The 19,354-nt window shown below is 49.9% G+C and overlaps 2 protein-coding genes across 2 annotated transcripts in view; one reads left to right on the top strand and one right to left on the bottom strand.

Moving 5' to 3' along the window:
- MROH2A (maestro heat like repeat family member 2A) overlaps positions 1 to 4,179 on the top strand; it is a 42,989-nt gene extending 38,810 nt beyond the window's left edge. Inside the window, exons 38-42 of the mRNA XM_008138720.3 lie at positions 405 to 560; positions 2,178 to 2,309; positions 3,023 to 3,125; positions 3,354 to 3,419; positions 3,915 to 4,179. Coding sequence (XP_008136942.3) covers positions 405 to 560; positions 2,178 to 2,309; positions 3,023 to 3,125; positions 3,354 to 3,419; positions 3,915 to 4,036 — 579 coding nt within the window. The 3' untranslated portion in view covers positions 4,037 to 4,179. The remainder of the gene's footprint in view (positions 1 to 404; positions 561 to 2,177; positions 2,310 to 3,022; positions 3,126 to 3,353; positions 3,420 to 3,914) is intronic.
- A 1,919-nt stretch (positions 4,180 to 6,098) lies between these two features.
- HJURP (Holliday junction recognition protein) lies at positions 6,099 to 19,102 on the bottom strand. Its single transcript, XM_028140620.2, has 9 exons — positions 18,893 to 19,102; positions 18,481 to 18,547; positions 17,579 to 17,634; positions 14,644 to 14,743; positions 13,955 to 14,019; positions 12,569 to 12,661; positions 11,480 to 11,555; positions 8,881 to 10,424; positions 6,099 to 6,316 (listed from the first exon to the last, which is right to left on the bottom strand). Exons 1-9 carry the CDS (start codon positions 19,100 to 19,102, stop codon positions 6,281 to 6,283), a joined length of 2,247 nt encoding a protein of 748 aa, XP_027996421.2. The 3' UTR covers positions 6,099 to 6,280.
- Between the last annotated feature and the right edge of the window lie 252 nt (positions 19,103 to 19,354).

Below are 19,354 nucleotides of genomic sequence, written 5' to 3'. Positions count from 1 at the left end.
TCACTTGGCGCTAATGGGTTGATTGGCTGAGCATGGATCTTGTAAAAAAAAAAAAAAAAAATCTTGTTCTGGGGCCCAGGGGACCTTTGTCCCTGCTATTAAGGACATGAGCTTTCCCTTCCAATTCCTGGCCGCCCACAAATGCTCTTGGAGTACCTGTGACATGCCGGGTGGGGGCTCTGCTAGGCAGTGTGTGCCTGCAGATTCAACACAGCCCTCCTCTGGGAAGCGAAGGTCTCTTATGCCCAGTCCCGGAGCCCTGGAAGGGACTCCGTTCTGATGGAATGATCCAGAAGGCTTCACAGGGGTCAAGGCATCCAAAAGGGTCCGTGGAGAATGGCTGCAGTTTTGTTGGGCTTCTAGTTCCCCGAGTTTCAGAACTGCTTTGTCCGTCTTGGCCACAGGAGAGCGAGCTGCTGCGCTTGAAAGCCTTCCTCTTGTTCAGCAAGCTGGCCAAGGTGGTCAGGGTTTCCAAGAAGCACTTCTTCAAGGGGGAAGTGAAGAGAGCCTGGGTCCCGCTCATGCTGCACTGCCAGGACCCCTGCCCCGAAGCAGCCCAGGTAAGGCAGCCTCGGCTCTGCGTTCCAAAGTCTGGGGCCTGCTGTCCCCAAGAGGAAAGTGTTTTCTGGGTCTGCTGGCTGAGCCGCCTGCACGCGCACTCCCTTCCGTCTCCTGGAGAGCCCAGAAACCACATTCAAGGCGCCCCACAAACCGGCTTTCTGCAGGGGCTGAGTTTCCTTCTTCCCCAGTCACTTCCACCTATTGCCCTTCCTTCGACCAGATTCACTCTGGGGTACTATGGTTCAGGCATGTTTAAAATTCACCTTAAACCTCACCTGCTCCCTGCGGGGCAGGCTTGTGAAGTGAGGGTGTGGGGGCTCTCCCTGGCTCTGTGACTCTGTTTCTCCTCCCCCTCCAAGTCCCAGCCCCTGTAATGCTTTGGGTGGGAGGAGGGAAGGGGAGAGACCCCTATTCTAACTGCTGCCTCGCAGGCTAACACTGGCTGGCTGGGGACACACAGGTAGGGAACCTCTCACCGCACACACGGACCATGACCCTGTCCTCTGTCTTCCTATGGAAGGGGAGGTGGTGGAGAGGTGGCTGAGATCAGGGGCCATTCTGTAAAAAACAAGTGACAAAGACACAGTTGTGGGGATATAGCTGGCTGGAAACAAGGGGTCCTCAACAGCTCATTTTAAAACTAGCACCTTAGTTCCCAGTTCTGAGCTCACAAGGTAAGTCCCCTAAATCCTGCTGCTGCGAGGGCTGCCAATTTGCATGTGGGGTGGGGGTGGTCCGGGTGGCATCCACAGGGACATGAGGGGAGTTCTGCAGTGCCCTCCTGACTCGGGACTTTGCCCTCATCCTGCCTCCCTGCCTGGGCTCTGCCTTGGGCACCCTGGTGACCCAGGGCACAGAGCATCACCTCTTAGAGACTCCTTTCTTCACTGATCCTCACCTCCCTCTATCGAGGGCTCCCAGTTATTTCACGTCTTATCAGCAACTGTCCTGTGGCTGGTGCTTCAGGGAAGGCACAGCAGACACGTGACCGAGGGGCTTTAATGAAGGAGCCTCAGAGGACAGGCCAGGGGACCAGCATGGATGGGAAGTGCCAGAGGCTAGCCCCAGCGGTGCGGCTGCCACTGCTATCCCTGGGCAACAGGTGCTGGCCTCTCTCCTCCTGCCCTCTGTCTCCCGTCAGCATCCTCCTATGACCTAACCCACCAGAGGCCAGAGCCTGCGGGCCTGGCTGATGCAGTCCTCAGAAGCAGGAAGAGCTGGTGCAGGGCATCTTGGGGAATGAGAAGGCTTGCCCCCGTCCTCCCAACCCCAGCCAGGCCCCCAACCCAATCTCCTAAAAGGGCAGGTCCCAGGCAGGGCTGCTGAGGGCATGAAGGTGCTGGCTCAGGGGGCAAGTGGGTTGGCCCCCAAGGGGCTTTTTATAAATGCGCACACAGCCATTACCTAGGCTGGCGGGGCTCTGGTCCCAGGTGCCCTCCCAGGGCCCACCAGCCCACCCTTCAGCTTCCTGAGGCTTTTCCAGGGATGCCCTCTGGCTTTATTGATGGAATGTAGCCTAACCAGCCCCACCGTTCCTGTGAAGCCCTTGGTCCGTTCCTGTGAAGCCCTTGGTCCGCCTGACTCGCCTCCTGCCATCCCACTCTGTGTCCCTCCAGGCCTGTGTGGAGACCATGTATCAGTGTGTGCACTTCTGGGGCTGCAAGGGCCTGGTGGACTCCTCAGGGCAAAGAGACACCAGGGGAGCTGATGAGATGGCCACTTTCCAGACAACCCTGTGCTCCGTCCTGGTGAGGAGGCTGAGGGGGCTGGGGAAGCCTCACCTGTTGGCAGTGGCTGCTCAGTGGCTTGGGGCTTAGGGTCTCAACTGCCAGGGTCTACCTTGAGACCCTGTGTTCACCTCTTAGAGGTGAAGTGTCGAGACCAGCACTGTCCAGCAGAAATGAATGCAAGCCACATGCCCATTTTTAAGTTTCCTAATAGCCATGTTAAGAAAAGGGAAAAGACAATAGGGGGGTGAAGGCCTGGGAGAGGGGGGGGGGGGGCAGGGGCAGGCTGGAGGGGGTCAATGGGGGAAAAGAGGACATATGTAATACTTTCAATAATAAAGATTAAAAAAAAAAGGGAGAGGGGGAGAGATGAAACCAAGTCTAATCATAGATTTTATTTAACCCAATAGCTCCAAGTCTTTATTATTTCAACATGTAATCAATGCAAAAATTATTAATTCAGGCTAGTCATCTTTCAAGTGTTTAAGGGCCACACATGGCCAGTGACAACTGTATTGGATAGCATGGGTTTTGGACGAATATAATCTCTCCCTGGGCCAGACTAGAATGTGACGGGGATGAAGGTTGCCGAGCTTCCAATTTGCTGGGTGACCCTGGAGTCACTCGCCCTCTCTTGGCAGACCCTCCTGCACCAGAAAGATGGCAATACACTTTGCATTCCCATCCGGGACCGCAACCTCCCCAGCTCTGTGTATCACTTGTTTTTTTTGCAGACTCAGAAAAAGCCTGCTGTTCTCTACAGTTTCTTGCTAGAAACAATGACCTACATTAAAAGTAACTTGTCAAGGATCAGAATCGCTTCCTGCAACTTGGCAGGTGAGCGGGCAGATGTCTCCTGATGCAGGAGGGACCATGGGGTCAGTCCCGGGTCTGGAGGGGATGGGGACAGGTGTCAGGTCCAGAGCTCCTGTCCCACCTTGCTGCCTACCTGCCTGATTCTCAGTTAGGTGTCCTCAACTAACTCCTCAGACACCTGGTAAGGTAAAACCAGATCTGTCACTCACTAATACCTGTGTGATGAGCATTTCTCTGGCTATCACTTAGGGGTTATTATGAAGCAGATGTCTGAACATTATCTGAAAAAGCTGGACTTCGTGGCATTACGGAATTGTAAGTCGTGGAGACTCAAATGTACGTGGGGAGCTTAGTGAAGTGCTGAGGGAGCAGCCTGCTGACCCTTAGTTGTGGGCTTTGGGGAGTTGGGGGTTGTAACCAGGCACAAAGAGATGGATGGCCCTGTGGAGGGCTTTCCAAGGAAGACAACTCTCTGTGGGGTGGTGGTGGGAGGAGGAGGGGGCGCATTTGTTCTGGGCTTCTGCCCCATGCCCCTTCACAAACATTAGTAAAATGCTTCTGCCCTGATTCCGTCAGCTGATCCAGGCGGCAATTGGGGTTCTGGGGATCCCTCTGTCTGTTAGAGAAGGGAAGCCCTGAGAGATGGCAGATGTGTGTGAAGACACAGCTCCACCTGCCGCATCCTGACTTCAAACACAGGCGTTCCATGTCTGCAGCCATGACAGTCAGGCCCTGGGCCTGTGGGCAGGTGCAGAGGGCAGGGGGCGCAGCCCAACTGCCAGGTCCTGACCCTCCCGTTTGTGGTCTCAGCCCTCCAGGAGCTACAGTTGGACGCAGATCCCGGGGTCCAGAGGGCAGCCCTGGAGACTCTCAAAATCTTGGATACCTGCAGTCAGCACCGGCTTTTGGCTTCACCCAAAGGAATCTCCTAGGTGGCCCGAATGTAAAATGCAAACTGCCCACCCCGCCCATAACCATGCAGATCACTTTGAATTTAGTTTGTAAGGAAAGCATTGTTCTGAGATAATCAGTGTCCCTTCCTTTCCACTGAAATAAACCTCCATTGCCACGTGGAGTGCAGACTCTTGGCTGTAAGGTGACGATATCCCAGAGTCAGGACAGTGGGGCAAAGGGAGAGGTCATTGTTTCTAGCAAGAAACGGTAGAGAACAGCAGCCCAAAGCATCAGAGTCCACCTTTGTCTTCACTGGCATTTAGGTCACATCCATGCTGATGGTGTCCACGGCCCATGGCTGTGCCAGGCAGAGAGCCGGGTTACTGTGCAGGCTGTGCCCCAGGGCCCCCCTCTTAAAGGGAAAGGAGGCATCTACCAGCCAAACGTGACACACATTAGAGCTGCGGCAGCCAACATTTCGGACCACCAGTGGTCTGCAGACCACCAGTTGACGACCGCTGCTCCAAAGGTTTCCTTAAACCAGCGGTCGCCAACCTTTCGGACCTCACAGACCACCGGTTGGCGACTGCTGCATTAGAGGGCACCATCTGTACAGTTCATGGGTCCGCTATTGGCAGAGCTGTACGTTGGCTGAGGTGCAAGCCCAGTCCCTTCTGCCTCACCTTCCTCTGCTAGATAATAGGACATCAAACCCTGAATCTCTAGGCTCTGTGGCAGCGAGGCCTGGCCAGAGACCTCAGCACAGGCCCGCTAGGTAACCGGTTGGGGTGAGCCATGGCACCAGCAGTCTGGGGAAAGAATGATAGTTCTCCTGATAAGGAAGAAAGGTCTAGAACTGCAGGGGCCACTCCAGCCTTGGCTGAGCCACAGAGTCAGCAGCCCCCTGCTAGTCCTCCTTACTGATTCGCAGAGCTCTGGACTGAACATGTCTCCCCAAGTTCACACACGGAAACCCTAACCTCAGTGTGAGGGCCCCCGAGATGGGGCCTTGATGATGGGATTAGTCGCAGGGGTCCTCAAACTACGGCCCGCGGGCCATATGCGGCCCGCCGAGGACATTTATCCGGCCCGCCCGGTGTTTTTGCCGCCGCTGCCTGTCCTGCTTAGCAGCCGACTTAGCAGTGTGCATAGGAATGTGTTCATAGTTTTTTTTTTAAAACTATAGTCCGGCCCTCCAATGGTCTGAGGGACAGTGAACTGGCCCCCTGTTTAAAAAGTTTGAGGACCCCTGGATTAGTGCCTTTATGACAGCGCCCTCTCGGTCTGCCATGTGAGGACACAGTGAGGAGGCGCCGCCTGCAATCCAGGAAGTTCTCATTGGAGCCCATGCTGGCACCTGGACCTCCGACGTCCAGCCTGAAACTGGGGAGGAAATTTCTGTTGTTTAAACCACCCAGTCTGTAGTATTGTGTGATGCGGCCTGAGCTAATACACATAGGTCATGAGGTCCCAGGGCACAGATGTGGGGGGGGGAAAGGGGACACATCATTATGAGGACAGTGACAGCCTAGGGGAGGGAAGACATCCAATCTTATCTGTAACATTTTATTTAAAATAAGAAATCCATAGCACATGGCAGCATAACAGTTATGCAACCTGGGTTTGGTCACTGTGTTCTGAATATCTGATATATTTTATTAACGAAGACATTCTATTACCCACAGCTCCGATAAGAGCCAGATGTCACGGCTACCATGTGGCTGCAAGAGTGCTTGGGGAACATTACAAGAATGCTCCAATACAGCATGCTGTCCTCTAAAAACATGGAAAATGACTTTGTATGGGTGAACTGTGCTTCAATTTGCTACCTCCTGATGTGGAAGGTGCCAAGTCCCATGGGTCTGAATTTAAAAAACTAAGCAGCTGAATTTTTCCTTCAGAGATCATTGTATCCAGGGCTTAACCTTACATTTCAAAGCAAACAATTTCTCCCAGGAAGTGGGAAATATAAGAGAGAATTCTGTTGGCATATCTAAATTTAGCAAAGAAAACATGAGCAAAATAGCCCAAAAAGGATACCATTAATACTTTTAATTGAGCAACCTTATTGCAATAATTTCTATACCAAGTCATGTCAGTCATGTCAATGAAACCAATTTCATTGAAATCTGCTTCGAAGGGGAGATAACTGAAGCAATTTCTAAGTCTTAAGAATTAAAAAAAAAACCCGCGCACACACACATACAGAATAAGGGGGCAGTGGGACAATGCCCTATAAAACTTGACTGTAGATTTTTAGCTTTGAGTTTTCTCACACAAAATCACTTATCTTCCATCCTGAAAGTGTGCTCTTTCCTCTAGAAAAAAAAAAAAAAGACAAAACCATCTTAGTAAAATTCCACTGGCATTCCCAAAGCCAGTCACTAAAAGCTTAACTGTTACTTATTTCAATGTCTATAGATATAAATATTAGTGTCCACTATAGAAAATGCCACCATGCTCAATAAATACCCTAAGGCAGCGGTCGCCAACCAGTGGTTCGCCGACCACTGGTGGTCCGTGAGGTCCCAAAGGTTGGCGATCACTGCCCTAAGGAATGTAAAGAAAAAAAAAACAAAAAAACAACCCCCCCAAAACAACAACAAAAACTAACATTAAGCCCTAAGGCGGCAATGCAAACAGGTGGCTAAGTTGACAGGCTAGCTTTCAAATGCTGGTCGCACAGTTATAAGACTGAAGCTGAATCCCCTTATTTACTAAAAGAAAAGACAGACCTATCTAATCAAAAGGTTCGTGGGGGATTGAGGAAGGCATAAAAAGGTTCACCGTGGCCTGGTGAACAGAAAGCCAGGTGTCAGCCATTAAAATTCCTTCTGTAGCCTCAGCTCACGGAGATTTGGTCCTTTTCCACAAGAAATGTGTAATTTAGGGAAAGAAGAAAAAGAAGGAAAAATCATTAAATATGTTTATATTGTGGTTTAAGATGAAACTGCAAAGGCCTCCAGTGGAGCTTATCAAATTCCAAGGGAGCCAGGAGTGTCCCCGGGACCACCAAGGCCGAGTTCTCCTCTTGGTCCTCTATGTCCAGGCACACGTGGCCACCAGGCTGAGCCAGTGAAAAAGTGAGGGGACACTGCACTGAGCAACCAGAGGGTAGAGCAGAGGCAGGAGTGACCTGCCACACTCCCGGGGCCAATTAGTAAGTAGGCAGCTTAAGAGGTGAGGTTCGAGCCAACCAGGGAACATGGTGGGAAAGGCACAAAAGAGGGAAAAGATGAGGAGGGAAGCTGCGTGGGGAAAAGGTTTAGGTTCAAACAAATGGGGACGGAGGGAAAGGGGGCTGTGATGTGTCAGGGGCTAGGACAGTGATGGCGAACCTATGACACGCGTGTCAGCACTGACACGTGTAGCCATTTCTGATGACACGCGGCCGCTGAGACGGCCGCATGCCGAGGATGAAACATTTACTGCTCCTGAGGATGAAACATTTGCGAAATAATGTTTTTTCCTCAAAGTGACACACTATCCGAGTTATGCTCAGTTTTTTGGCGAAGTTTGACACATCAAGCTCAAAAGGTTGCCCATCACTGGGCTAGGAGAAGCCTCAGAGACAGCCCCGGGGCTGAGGAGTCATCTTTGGTGAAATGTACCCTTTCAACCAAGAAACAAGGTGATGGTGATGAGTGGTGATCTGTGAGAGCAAAAGGAAGGTGTGAGCTTTGTGCATCCGAACGAAGTGTCTGCCATGAGCACATGGCTGGACACTGAAAGCCTCAGCCTCAGAGGACTCAGTCACCCTGCCGGCGGCCTGACCGGAAAGGTCAAGTGGGCCTGGGGATTCCGAGCTTAAGGCCCCTCCCTCTGGGGCTCATTCAGGGAGGAGCGGTCATTTCTGCATCCACAGCGCCATCCCACAGGTAGTCAAAGCACTGTAGGGTTTTGAAATATTTTTCGAGAAGGGGAGCCACAGGGGTCTGAACACTGAGAAACACTAATGGGCAAAGGTAGGGACAGGCCTGGGGGAGGGAGGTCTGAGGGGTAGTGGATGGTGACAACTCATGTGGAGGGGTTCATCTCCAAGAGAAAACACACTGTCCTCTGAAAAGAGGTCATAGGACAAACAGGCAGAGATGGGAAAACAGAAAACAGCAGATTCAGGGCAGAGAGGGTCCACCTGAATGACTGCTGAGAGGCCATCTATGTGGTTGGGGTAGGAAGGGAAGAGAAAGCTTGTATACACGCCTGACCTGCCTGCACCACCAACACACAAAATCCCAAACCGCCAGGCCAAGAGTCAAGTCCCATCAGCTGGCAGCAGTGACGTGCAGGGACAGTACCATGGTCCAAATCCTGGCACACTGCGCGGCATGCTGGAAAACCTGGCCCTCCTGTGATAACACTCAACGACACATTGGCTTGTCCCACCCCCTCATCTTGTCTCTGGAGAAAATAAAATGGTGCAGCACATTAACCTTTAGCTAAGTGTGTCTGTCTGCACAAACTACACCACAGGAGGCGGGCGGGCACTGAGGTTACTGGCTGCCCTCTCGCAGCCCAGCACGTGTGAGATTCTGCACTGGTGGCTCTCAAGGCCTGCTCCTATTCTGTCCCTACTAGGAAATCCAGAAGTAAAACGCCATGGTTTCCAGACCAGTTTCTCCTTACAACAGCTCTTCTCTGAGTGTAAGATGGAGAGGGTGGAAATGACACAGTTGGACAAGGACGGATAGAGCATGCAAAGTGATGCATTCTGCTGGGAATTGTGTAGAACTTTCCCTATAAGAATGTTTTTCAGCTCCACCTTGACACATCTTACCATGAACATGTGCTTGATGTGAAGAAATAGGATTTGGGAGAAAGTTTAGAAAATTAACCTGCACAGAATACTGCTATCACACAGCCACATTTGACAAAAACTCACCTTCCTTTTCCAGTCGGGAGAAGAGCAGACCTCTTCCCCTGGCCTCGGGATGGCTCGGCCCACCATGCGAGAGGGATCCTGGGACTCTGCCCACCTTCCACACACCTGAGGGTCTGATAACCGGCGTCTTTTGGCATGGGGCTGAGGCCTGCAGCTGGAGGCCAGCTCGAACCACGGAGATGGATGGAGCTCAATTGTGGTGGAGTCCAGTGAACTTCTGATGCTCCACTGAACTGACGATGACAACTTTCGGGGTTCCAGTAAGCCAGAGTCTGGATCTAATTTTTTAAAGAAGGCTTCTTTCTGATTCTGAACCGCCACACTTGCTTCACCTGGAGATGCTTCAGCACAAAAAGGCACCTTCATCCGCTGAGGTGACTTTTGGCAATACTGCTGATGCAGCTGGTCAAATTTCTCCTTGATTCCATCGTAACGATCTTTTGCAGAGCCTAGAGGATGTACCCCGGGTACTGAAATAGCTTTGCTGAGTGCCATTGACTTCCTAAATATTCCAAGAGGATTTTCTCGGGAAAGATCAGCTGTGGGGTCAGAGCAGCCTGGGCTCCATGTGGGGTCGGTCTTCGAAAATGATGCAGATGAATCACTTTGGGGCAGGCATCTTCCTGTGTCAATGGCCCGTTTGCCCAGGTTTTTAAAAGCCTCATTTAGACTCTTCACTTTTGCTTTGCTGAAAGGTCTACTTGGCCGGTGGGTTTCTAAGCCCTGGGGGCTCCTGGGGCTTGCTGGATCACTTCTGAGCACGTCTACCTCGAAGGAGGAGGAGCTGGGGAGGTAGGACAGGCATAGCTGCTTCCTGGGGGTTGGGCAATATTCTTGGTGAAGTTTCTTAAATTTGCTATCAAATGCCCTATAATGATTCCCTCCCTCGCCCTGCAGTATTCTTGGTCTGGAAACTATTTTTATAGGAGAAATTAACCACTTTAATGTCATTAATCTATTTTCCTGATCGAGACGATGTGTTGCACTAGAGTCCACATAAGTCAATGAAGACAACTTCCGGGGTGTTCCCTTAAGCTCCTTTGAGATTTGGAGTTTGTTTACTTCAGGAAAAGCTTTTTCCAATTTTAATCCTGACTTCAGGCCAGAAAGATCTCGGAAGTTCTGGCGCTCTCTTAACACCCCCACCTCCTTCACAGGCTCAGAGCAGGGCACAAGTGTCTCCTGGGAAGCCCTCCGTGCATGCCTGCTGCCTCTGCAATATGTCCTGTTCATTCTGCTCTTGCACCCGTGTCTCCTCCGAGAGCTCCAGTTTCGAACAATGAAGGTTTTGGTGGAGATGACGCACGAGGGCTTTGAGCTCAGCAGCCGGCTCATCGAGTGCAGCATGCCCGCATACAGGTCACTGATGGTCACATTGCAGATGTCACTGGCCACAAAGGACTGGCTGCTCAAGAAGCTGTGACCACTGCTCTCTTGTAATGAGACACTGTCATTTCTGGGCACTATGACCGTGTCTGTGGAGCAAAGGCGTGAAGATGCAGCTGGCTCAAAAGGACTGTCTTCAGAGACATGGCCACAGTATCCTGGAGAAAAGCACACAGGTAAATGTAAGTTACCACTTCAAACAATCTGCATGCAGAGATCATGGAACGGAAGGCTGGATCATGACCATAATGGTTTTTTAATAAAACAATACAAAAACAAAAGAAACATTACACATATTTGGGAATAGACACTTCTCAGAGATTTCTTCCTACCTATGAAAATTAAATTTCTACGCTCCACCAACCTTCCCAAAAAGAGTCTTCCTTCTCCTGGGGACAGTTTAGGAATTTGGTTGCCTTTTCAAACTGGGAACCAAAAAATAGTGACATTGTTTGCCTATAGGGAGGGCAAAAGAAACGAGAGTCCTGAATACAGCTCTTCAGACAGCTTTGACTTTTGCACAATGTTACGTTTTATATATTAAATAAATAAATTTAGACCAACAAAGATGGGGATCATTGAGTTAAATACAGACAGAAAAATGACCACAACTATCAAACTGATAACAAACAGAATCCAAATAACTTTGCACACAGTGTCCTGCATGCTCCCTCAGCCGACACCACGGCCACAATGGGTGAAACCACACTGTGTCACTGTTACATTGCTGGCTTGTGCCCAATTTATTGCTTTAGGTAGAATTACCTGCTTTTAGGAGGTACTTGTGAAGTATTCAGGGATAGTATATATGGATGCAAATGAATATATACTGTGTGTGTGTGTGTGTGTGTGTGTGTGTGTGTGTGTGATGACTAGACAAATGTGACTCAAAAAAACCCAAAACTGACATGTGACCAAAAGTTGATTGCTAAATACAGGAGAAGGATGTTTACGAATGAGTCCTACTTTTCTGGAGATTCAAAAAATTTCAAAATAGTAAGTTGAGATAAAGAGCTAATTAGCAATTAGCATGCCAGAGTTGCAGAGGGAAAAAGCAGTTCATTTTAAACTCTTAATAATCTCCCTATGAAGTGCAGGTGTCTCTAACCATGTTTGATGAACCCCGCACAATGGATGGGGATATGCCCAGTGTAAGGGGCTGTGTGGCTCTACCAAAGTGCACGGGACACGGTTCATGCAGTTTGTCACTCACCATGGGCAGGCCTGGGAGGTGAGACCAGTGAAGGGACCAGGGTCACGCATGTGTCGTTTCCGTCTCCATGATCATACTGAAATCAAAGCGTGATTTTTAGCAAAGGAGTTGTCAGATGTCAGCTCTGGGCCCACTAAGATGGTTCCCCCCAACACTAGGCCCACTGGATGTGAGGCGACTGTACGCCTGAGCCTGGCAGCAGCAGTGACAGGTGTGTGCCAGGATGACAGTAGCCAATGGGGCTCACAGCAGTGGTGGGAAGAAGAGTCTTAATAAAAGCAGGGACTTTGTCCCGGTGGCCTCCAGGGTACCCTGGAGAGGGCCACCACCTGCCAGGACACCACCTGCTGCCACTTTAGGATAAAGGCAAAGGCATTTCCGGTGCCACCCTCTAATTCAGTGCCCTCAGACACAGGTCAGCAGCATATGAAGAAAATATACATGTTCCTGCTAAGTTTGCTGCCTTTGAGATGAAGTATTTATCTTCAGTTGGTTGGAGTGTTATCCCATATAGCAAAAAGCCCGGGTTCGATCCCTGTTCGGGGCTCACATGGGAGGCAACCGATCAATGTTTCACTCTCTCTCTAAAAAAATCAATAAATGTATCTTCAGGTGTGGATTAAAACAAAAATCTTTTAGTTTATGAAAAGATATTGACAGGACTCGGGAAACTACAGAGCTGGCATCCTTACATGGACCTGTACCTTCAGCATTTTTGCTCTTCTTAGGCAAAGCTCTGGAAACAGGCTACAATAGAACTCAGGGGGCACCAGCTCTGGGACAGGGGACACCTCTCACAGGGCTTAGAACCTGTCCACCCAAGGGTAGGGCCCTACTGGATGTCGGAGCCACCCCAGGACACAGTGGGAAACAAGGGGCCCACCTGCAAGCTTCCCTGACCACATGGCCCTAGAGGACCCAAGCGTTCACTCAGCAGAAGTCTGCAAGCTTGTGAATGAAAGGGCTTGGAAACAATCGCTCAAAATGCTCTTTGCAGGCTCCATAGAGAGAACAGAAGCCTACACTGTCCCTCAACACGTCTCTAGTCTGTGATCAATTACAGAGATACACACTGGGGAATGCATTTACCTCTGCACATCCTTTATCTTGTAGCAGTATGTCCACTTGGGTCAAGTATTTCCTTCTCAACTCGTCTTTCAAAGGGCTCAAAGGCACTACAGGCTGGTACAAAAGAGAAGGCAGCATTCTTAAGAGCTTTTGGGGATGGATGAGCTCTTGGATTCTGGAACAAACTGGCAAACTCATTAATATGCAAATCTTTAAATGAAGTTCCTCAAAGCCATCTTTTCACTTCCTGCTGGTACCAGGACAAAGTGGTCCAGCCCCTCTGGAAATCCACCTGACCAGGAATCTGACCTTAGGGAATTTACCAGTGGTAACAATCCAAAAGAAAGTTAGATGATAAAAAATGCAGAGGTTTATGACAACATTACTAGAGCAAAAAGAAAAGTAAGTAACACAATCTGAATATTCTTAGGTGTGTTCAGGATTCAGCTACGAAAACCAACCCCGGTCCATATGCTTTATAAGAAAAGAAGTTCAGTGTTCCAACTCAGGAGGCAGGAATGGTAGCCTCTCACCTGCCTCACACTGAAGACAGTGGGTCTCAATCTCCTCTCTCTGTGGCTGAGTGGGGTGAGGACTGGACTGGGATGCAGATGTGGGCAACACAGACACGCATTATTCAGCGTGTCCCTACTGTGGGGCTGCCTACTTCCCGTCACTGCCGCCACCCCTCCACTATGTTCACAAGTACCGCTTTCCTCCTCAGGGTCATCACCTTATTCCAATTAGACACTCAAAGCCACACATGGGTGTATGAGCAAACCTATGCACAAAAAGAGTGATTTCAGAGGAAAACCAGGTGCCTGCTACTTTAACATCGGACTCGGGCCAGGGAAGATGCTCCATATTCTGTGTGTATTCTCGTCTATCCCAACTAAATTGGAAGGTGAGAAGCATATCCTATAAGGAGACTGTGGCTTCCAGGACCACTGGGGCATGCTGGGAGACAAACACAAAACAATGGCCTGCCAGAGTATGTGACCTCATGACTTAATGGGCTTTAAGGGCTCACTTAGAAATATTCCCTAGAACACCATCCTATGACATTGCCTCTATGGAGGAAGATCTACTTAGGATCCAACTTTCAGTATTGCATGTTCAATCAAGGCAAATGACATAGTGTGAACCACAGCTGTGATTTTTCTGTGTGCAGAGGGAACAGCACCCAAAATCTATGTACATTCAGTAAATCAGACTTGAACTTGAACTTGGTTAGTGATGGCTGCTAAGTGATAGATTTGCTGCCTAGGGGAACTGAAAGGGGGACAAAAGACATAAAGGGAGAGATTAGCAAAGAGCAAGCCTCAGAAGAGGAAAGTACAGGTAAGAGGGTGTTGCCCTGCACCCCAAACTCCGACTCTGTCCTTCATTACAAAAGGCGGATCTTACCATTAAGGCTCCAGCAGCCAGATCTTCCTGGTATAAAGTCGCATCAACATCGCTGCTTTTGGAATCTAAAAGCAAAAAAAGGAAATTTCAATCAGAACTTTTAAGAAAGCTTGCATTTTTCTTTCAAGGATGGTTTTTGTATCACTTGAGCATGTTCTACGGTAAAAATTCCAATAGCTTCAAGCATACTCCCTCTAATAAGGATCTGCCACGGTTCCTGAAAATCAGTAATGCAGAGACCTCACCAGAACAGGAACTGCCTGGAGCGGTGGAGACAGGGAAAAGCAGCTTTTATAGCATTTCTAGCTCTCTCAATGACCTCTGATGCTGGAAGCTGAGTCCCAAGTTCATGGAAGTTACCAGTTCATACCACTTAAGGGCAGACCTTAGGTCTTATTAAATTCTTGACATTAATGTTTTTGTATGAAGTTAATAAAATGGTGTGGGGATGAGGGGCGAGTGTTCATTATTTTAGAATATTTGAGTGCTGTTTATGTGTCAAGTAGCGCAGTGCAAGGCAGCTCCTCTGGGGAGCTAGGGAGAAAATAACAGGATACCTAAGACGTTCTACCTTTTAAAATAGACCATAGAAAAAGCCACAGTGAGGAATCTAGAATTTAAAGGCTGTAACAGGGACATGTCAGGCCCAGCCCCTGGGGACCTCCGGTTCTAGCCCAGGGCACACTCACCCTCTCCCAGGCCCTGTGTGTAGGGCACGGGCAGCTCGTCACCTCCGGCTGTGGCTTGCACGGCGCCATCTCTCCTGCCGACTGTCTGCTCCGGGGAGCCCTCAAAGTTCAGAAAGTGGTAGACACGTTCGTTTCAGTCTTAAGACATTTCAAAGCCACTGTAAAGTAACAAGCCTCCAGCCCTTCCATTCACATATGGGAGAACAGGGGGTGTCACGAGGTTTCTCTTCCAGCACATTCTGGGATCAAAGGCCTCAAAACTTCTAGTAAAGGGTCAAGGTTCCCCTTGGAAAGGAAACAAGCATTCTTTCTCTAGCTGTGCCCATGGCAGCTACTTCAAAAGTCACTTGGATGGTGAGGGACGGAGCAGGCAAAGCCAGAAGCTAAGGCCTGAGCAAAAGGGCCTGACCTGGCCCTCATATGGCAGCAAATGAAAAACCAACAGGAAACAGGACAACACTGTCACTAGGTCGTCAGGTAGAATCCAGAAGTTCAAGAGGCCCCTGGGGGACTTCGTGTGACCTCAATGCTGTGAGGTCTACAACTTCTTTACAAGCTTCAGCAGGTGGTGTGGCCCTGCGAGCGGAACCAGGTGAAGACTTGCAAGATCAGGAGTGAGGATGTGGGGAGGCCCAGCCCTGTAGGGACAGCCCCGAGGCATCATTGCTAAGGGCCGGGGTAACGGAATCCTGCCTGATGGACTTGACAGTTATTTGTGGCTGCTGTGTCTGGAGGTGTGGCAGAACGTGGTTTGAGAATTATGGGGAAGTAGCCAATTCTCACCAAATCCTATCTACTAGCAGCTCTGGGGTCTACAAAGAGAACTCAAGCCTTGTGGTAGGACCCAAATGGCCTAAGTAAACAAGTCCACAGCCCTCAAGCAGCAATCTCAGGGAAGGGGTGGGGGCAGGGGTTGAGTATTTGGGTGTCTTCGAAAGGAGAAGGTAGATTTGGGTACCATCGCCCATGGCAATTCTAGGTTGTAGACATCTGAATTGTCATCACCGACTACGCCCAGCTGTTTAATTCCAGGGAAGGGGTTTAAAATTCTGTAAACCCCAGGTAGGGGGCGTGTCTACACTTTAAGCAAAACCCTTAAATATCCAGATGAGAACATGTTCCCACCAGGACCACCAAGCTCTGGTGTGATTGGTAGGCGTCATTATTATGTATAATTTAAAAAGCACATATCTGTTGACCTCCATGGTGGCCTGCACCTTACAACACAGAACTGGGAAGCTGTGACACAGACCATGTGGCTAGCAAAGCCTAAAATATTTATCATCTGGCCCTTTACAGCAAAAGTGTGCTGATCCTGATTTGCAGTAAAGGAAGGTGTGAATAGCTAAATACCTATCAACAAGAGAGCAGTTTTAATGGAAGAGAAGTATTTACAATATACACTGAGTGGCCAGATTATTATGACCTCTGAATGCATAATAATCTGGCCACTCAGTGTGTGTATGCATATATATATATTAGAGGCCCGGTGCATGAATTCGTGCATGGGTGGGGTCCAGCCAGCCTGGCCAGGGGGAGGGGACATGGGCGGTTGGCCGGCCTGCCTGCTGGTCGAACTCCTGGTTGAGGGGAATATTTGCATATTAGCCTTTTATTATATAGGATATACACTGAGTAGCCAGATTATTATGTGTTCAGAGATCATAATAATCTGGCCACTCAGTGTATATTAAGTGGGGAAAAAGGGTAGAAATATGAATAATTAAAAATATCTTATATAATAAAAGGGTAATATGCAAATCGACCAGACAGCAGAAAGACTGGTCGCTATGATGCATACTGACTACCAGGGGGCAGATGCTCAATGCAGGAGCACCACTCAGCCACAAGCTGAGCACAGTGGAGGTGGTAGGAGCCTCTCCTGCCTCCGCAGCAGCACTAAGGATGTCCAGGGGGAGCAGGCCTAAGCCATCATTCGGACATCCCCTGAGGCTGAGGACTCCTGGACTGCTAAAGGGCACAGGCCAGGCTGAGGGACCATCCTCCCCGCCCCCAACCTGTGCACAAATGTCGTGCACTGGGCCTCTAGTATGTATTATAGAGGAATCATGTTATACTAAAATATTATTTGTGATTATCTAGAGAAATCAGGTCAATTTTAAGTACAGTTATATGTATTTCTAACAGTTCTACAATTAAATGTATTATGAGTGTTATTAAAGTCATTAATCAGGAAGAAATCTGACTTCTGAATTGCTGTTAATGGCTTTGGAAACCTAACACTGAGGTTTTCATTCTGAGCACAGAATCCTCAGCTGAGAAGTGGCGATTAAGAAACATCAGACATCCTTGCAAATGTTACTATCGTGGAAGACGGAGTAGTAGGAAGGCAGCTGTATCAGCACCTTCCATGGACATAACATGGGCAGAGCTGCAGTGTCCACGGATAAACTCTGGGAAAACAGACCAACCACAGCTGGACTTTAAAGGTAGCACAACATGGAAGGAAAGAATTGTGATGCTGCCCACGGCATCCTCTCCCTAGTCTCTCTGCCCCTTTCAGAAGAGGCAAGGAGGCATTTTTCTTTCCTAGAAGGACCTGGACTTGGTCTTTTCTATAAGAACCCAACTAGCAAGCTCACAACTGTGGCCGACGTGTGGGGCTGGGAGAGGTCTGTCCTGCTGGCCCAGCTGTGCATGTGGGGGTCCAATTGTCAGAATCCCTCAGCCTATGGTAGAGGAGACACCAGGGGATGGAAGAGCTTAAGCACCACACAGCTCCTCCTTGTACTTGACAAGCAACAGAAGAAATGTTTCTCAGTAAATCCTTAAAAACAGGAAAATAGGGTTTCTATTTTCCATGGAAGGGCCCTGCGGTGGCTGCTGGTACTGTTACAGCTCACCCACCCTTTATTCGCATCAATACCCCCCCCCCATGGCAGGGGTGGTGGCAATAACATGTGACATCAAATACCTGGATTTGTCCTTTGCTTTTCTCCTTTTCTAGTCTTCCACCCCAAATTCTCAATCCTCGAGAAAAGAAACGAAATAAAATTACCTCTTACGTAATTCTGAACACGGGGCTTCTGTTTAATCTGCACTCAAAGAAAACCAAACGACAGGCGAAAGAAAATCGTAATATTAAAACCAAGCCATATTTCTGATCATCTGTTGCTCTTCATCTTTGTGAAGTTGAAGGTTTTCTTCTTTAAAAATCAAGATTAGACAAATATTTGTCGTTAATGAAAATCTCTACCTAGTGTCAGGAACCCCAGGAATCTGCGTTTTAACAAGCTCTCCACATGGTCTTCTACATGCTCAAGTGTGACTGCTATCAAGGTGTTTAGGTGCTTCAACTGCTGTTCTCATCAAAATGGGAATCAGAAGTGAGTTTTCGCTGGTGAAATTAGTGGTACTGGAGATACATGAACTGGCTAAATATTCCAGACACGGCCCATTCTTATCGAAGCCTGTAGGAATGATTCCTGCAGAGCCCTGTGTCCAGCCCTAGGTTAAGAGTTGTCACCCCCTGCTGATCAGAGAGTAATAGAAACCTGAGCCAGAATACCTTAGCTTCTGCTTGTGTCAACTTTCACCCAAGGCATGGCTGGGAAGGTAGAGATAGGACTTCCTTTAAGAGCAGGTCTTATGAACCTTTTTATGCCTGTCTTATCCAACACATGACAGAACTGGATCTGAGGTTGGCTTTCATTAGTAAGAACGAGTTGGTAAGGCTGAATGGGAGGAACTGACATCACCCAGTGCAAATTTTCTCAGCTATTTACCAAAGAGAACCCATGAGAAGTAAGTTTGCAACACCAACTATGAAACAGTTAACCGTAAATATTGAGAAAGGGGGAGGCGGGGATTCCGTACCCTGGGGCGTCTCGTAGGTCAGCGTGGACATTTGCACCACCGGGGCATCCTCGAAGGGCTGGTTGTACTGCAGGAGAGCAAGGGGCATCACGTCGGGTCCGAGGGAGCAAGGAGCCCCTGACCTGGGCGGAAGAGAGCCCCCTCCCCGCACCCAGCCCCAAGTCCTTCCCCTGCCCCTGGACCGCCAAGCCTGCCTCACTACTCCTGGCACCCCTAAACCGGCCTTCTCCCTCCACACCCCCGGCCCCTAAAGCCCACCTCCTCTCCCCTGGCCCCGCCCCTAAAGTCCCCCACCTCTCCCCTAGCTCCCGGCCCGTAAAACCCGCCTCCCTCCTCATCCCGGCCCCCAACCCAGCCTTCCCCTTTTTCGCCGGCCCCGCGCCTCTCCCAGCGGGCCGGCGGGGGACCGCACCTTCTCTAGCAGCTGCTGCATGTGCCTTTGGAAGCGGCGGCGGCTGTTCTTGAGCTTCTGCATCAGCACGTCGCCCCCTGAGACCTCGCCCTCCATGGCGCACGGAAACCCAAACCTGGATGCCTGCAGGAAAGCGGCTGGGGAGCCTTTCCCCGCGTCCAGGTTCAAATAGAGACCCCGCCCTTCCGGCCCGCCCCTCGGCTTTCCCATTGGCTAGCGTGGAGAGGCTGGGCGCTGATTGGGCCTTTCAAACACGGGAACCATCGCGCCGGAGTTTCCGCCTCCGCCCGGCTCCGAAGTGTTGGGGTTTGGGTGAGCCGCCAGGCGTGTGCACCGGGACGGCGCGCTTGTCCCTCGGGCTGCTTCCGTCCCTGGTAATCCACAGCGCCGCGCGAACCCCGCGAAGTGCGTATAATTTCCCCGGTTGTGCACGTGGTGGCAGGCCCCTCACCCATAGGTCTC

The sequence above is a fragment of the Eptesicus fuscus genome, chromosome 11 (assembly GCF_027574615.1).
Source record: "Eptesicus fuscus isolate TK198812 chromosome 11, DD_ASM_mEF_20220401, whole genome shotgun sequence".
In the NCBI taxonomy this organism is placed as follows: Eukaryota; Metazoa; Chordata; class Mammalia; order Chiroptera; family Vespertilionidae; genus Eptesicus; species Eptesicus fuscus.
This window is presented reverse-complemented; position numbering and strand designations above follow the sequence as displayed.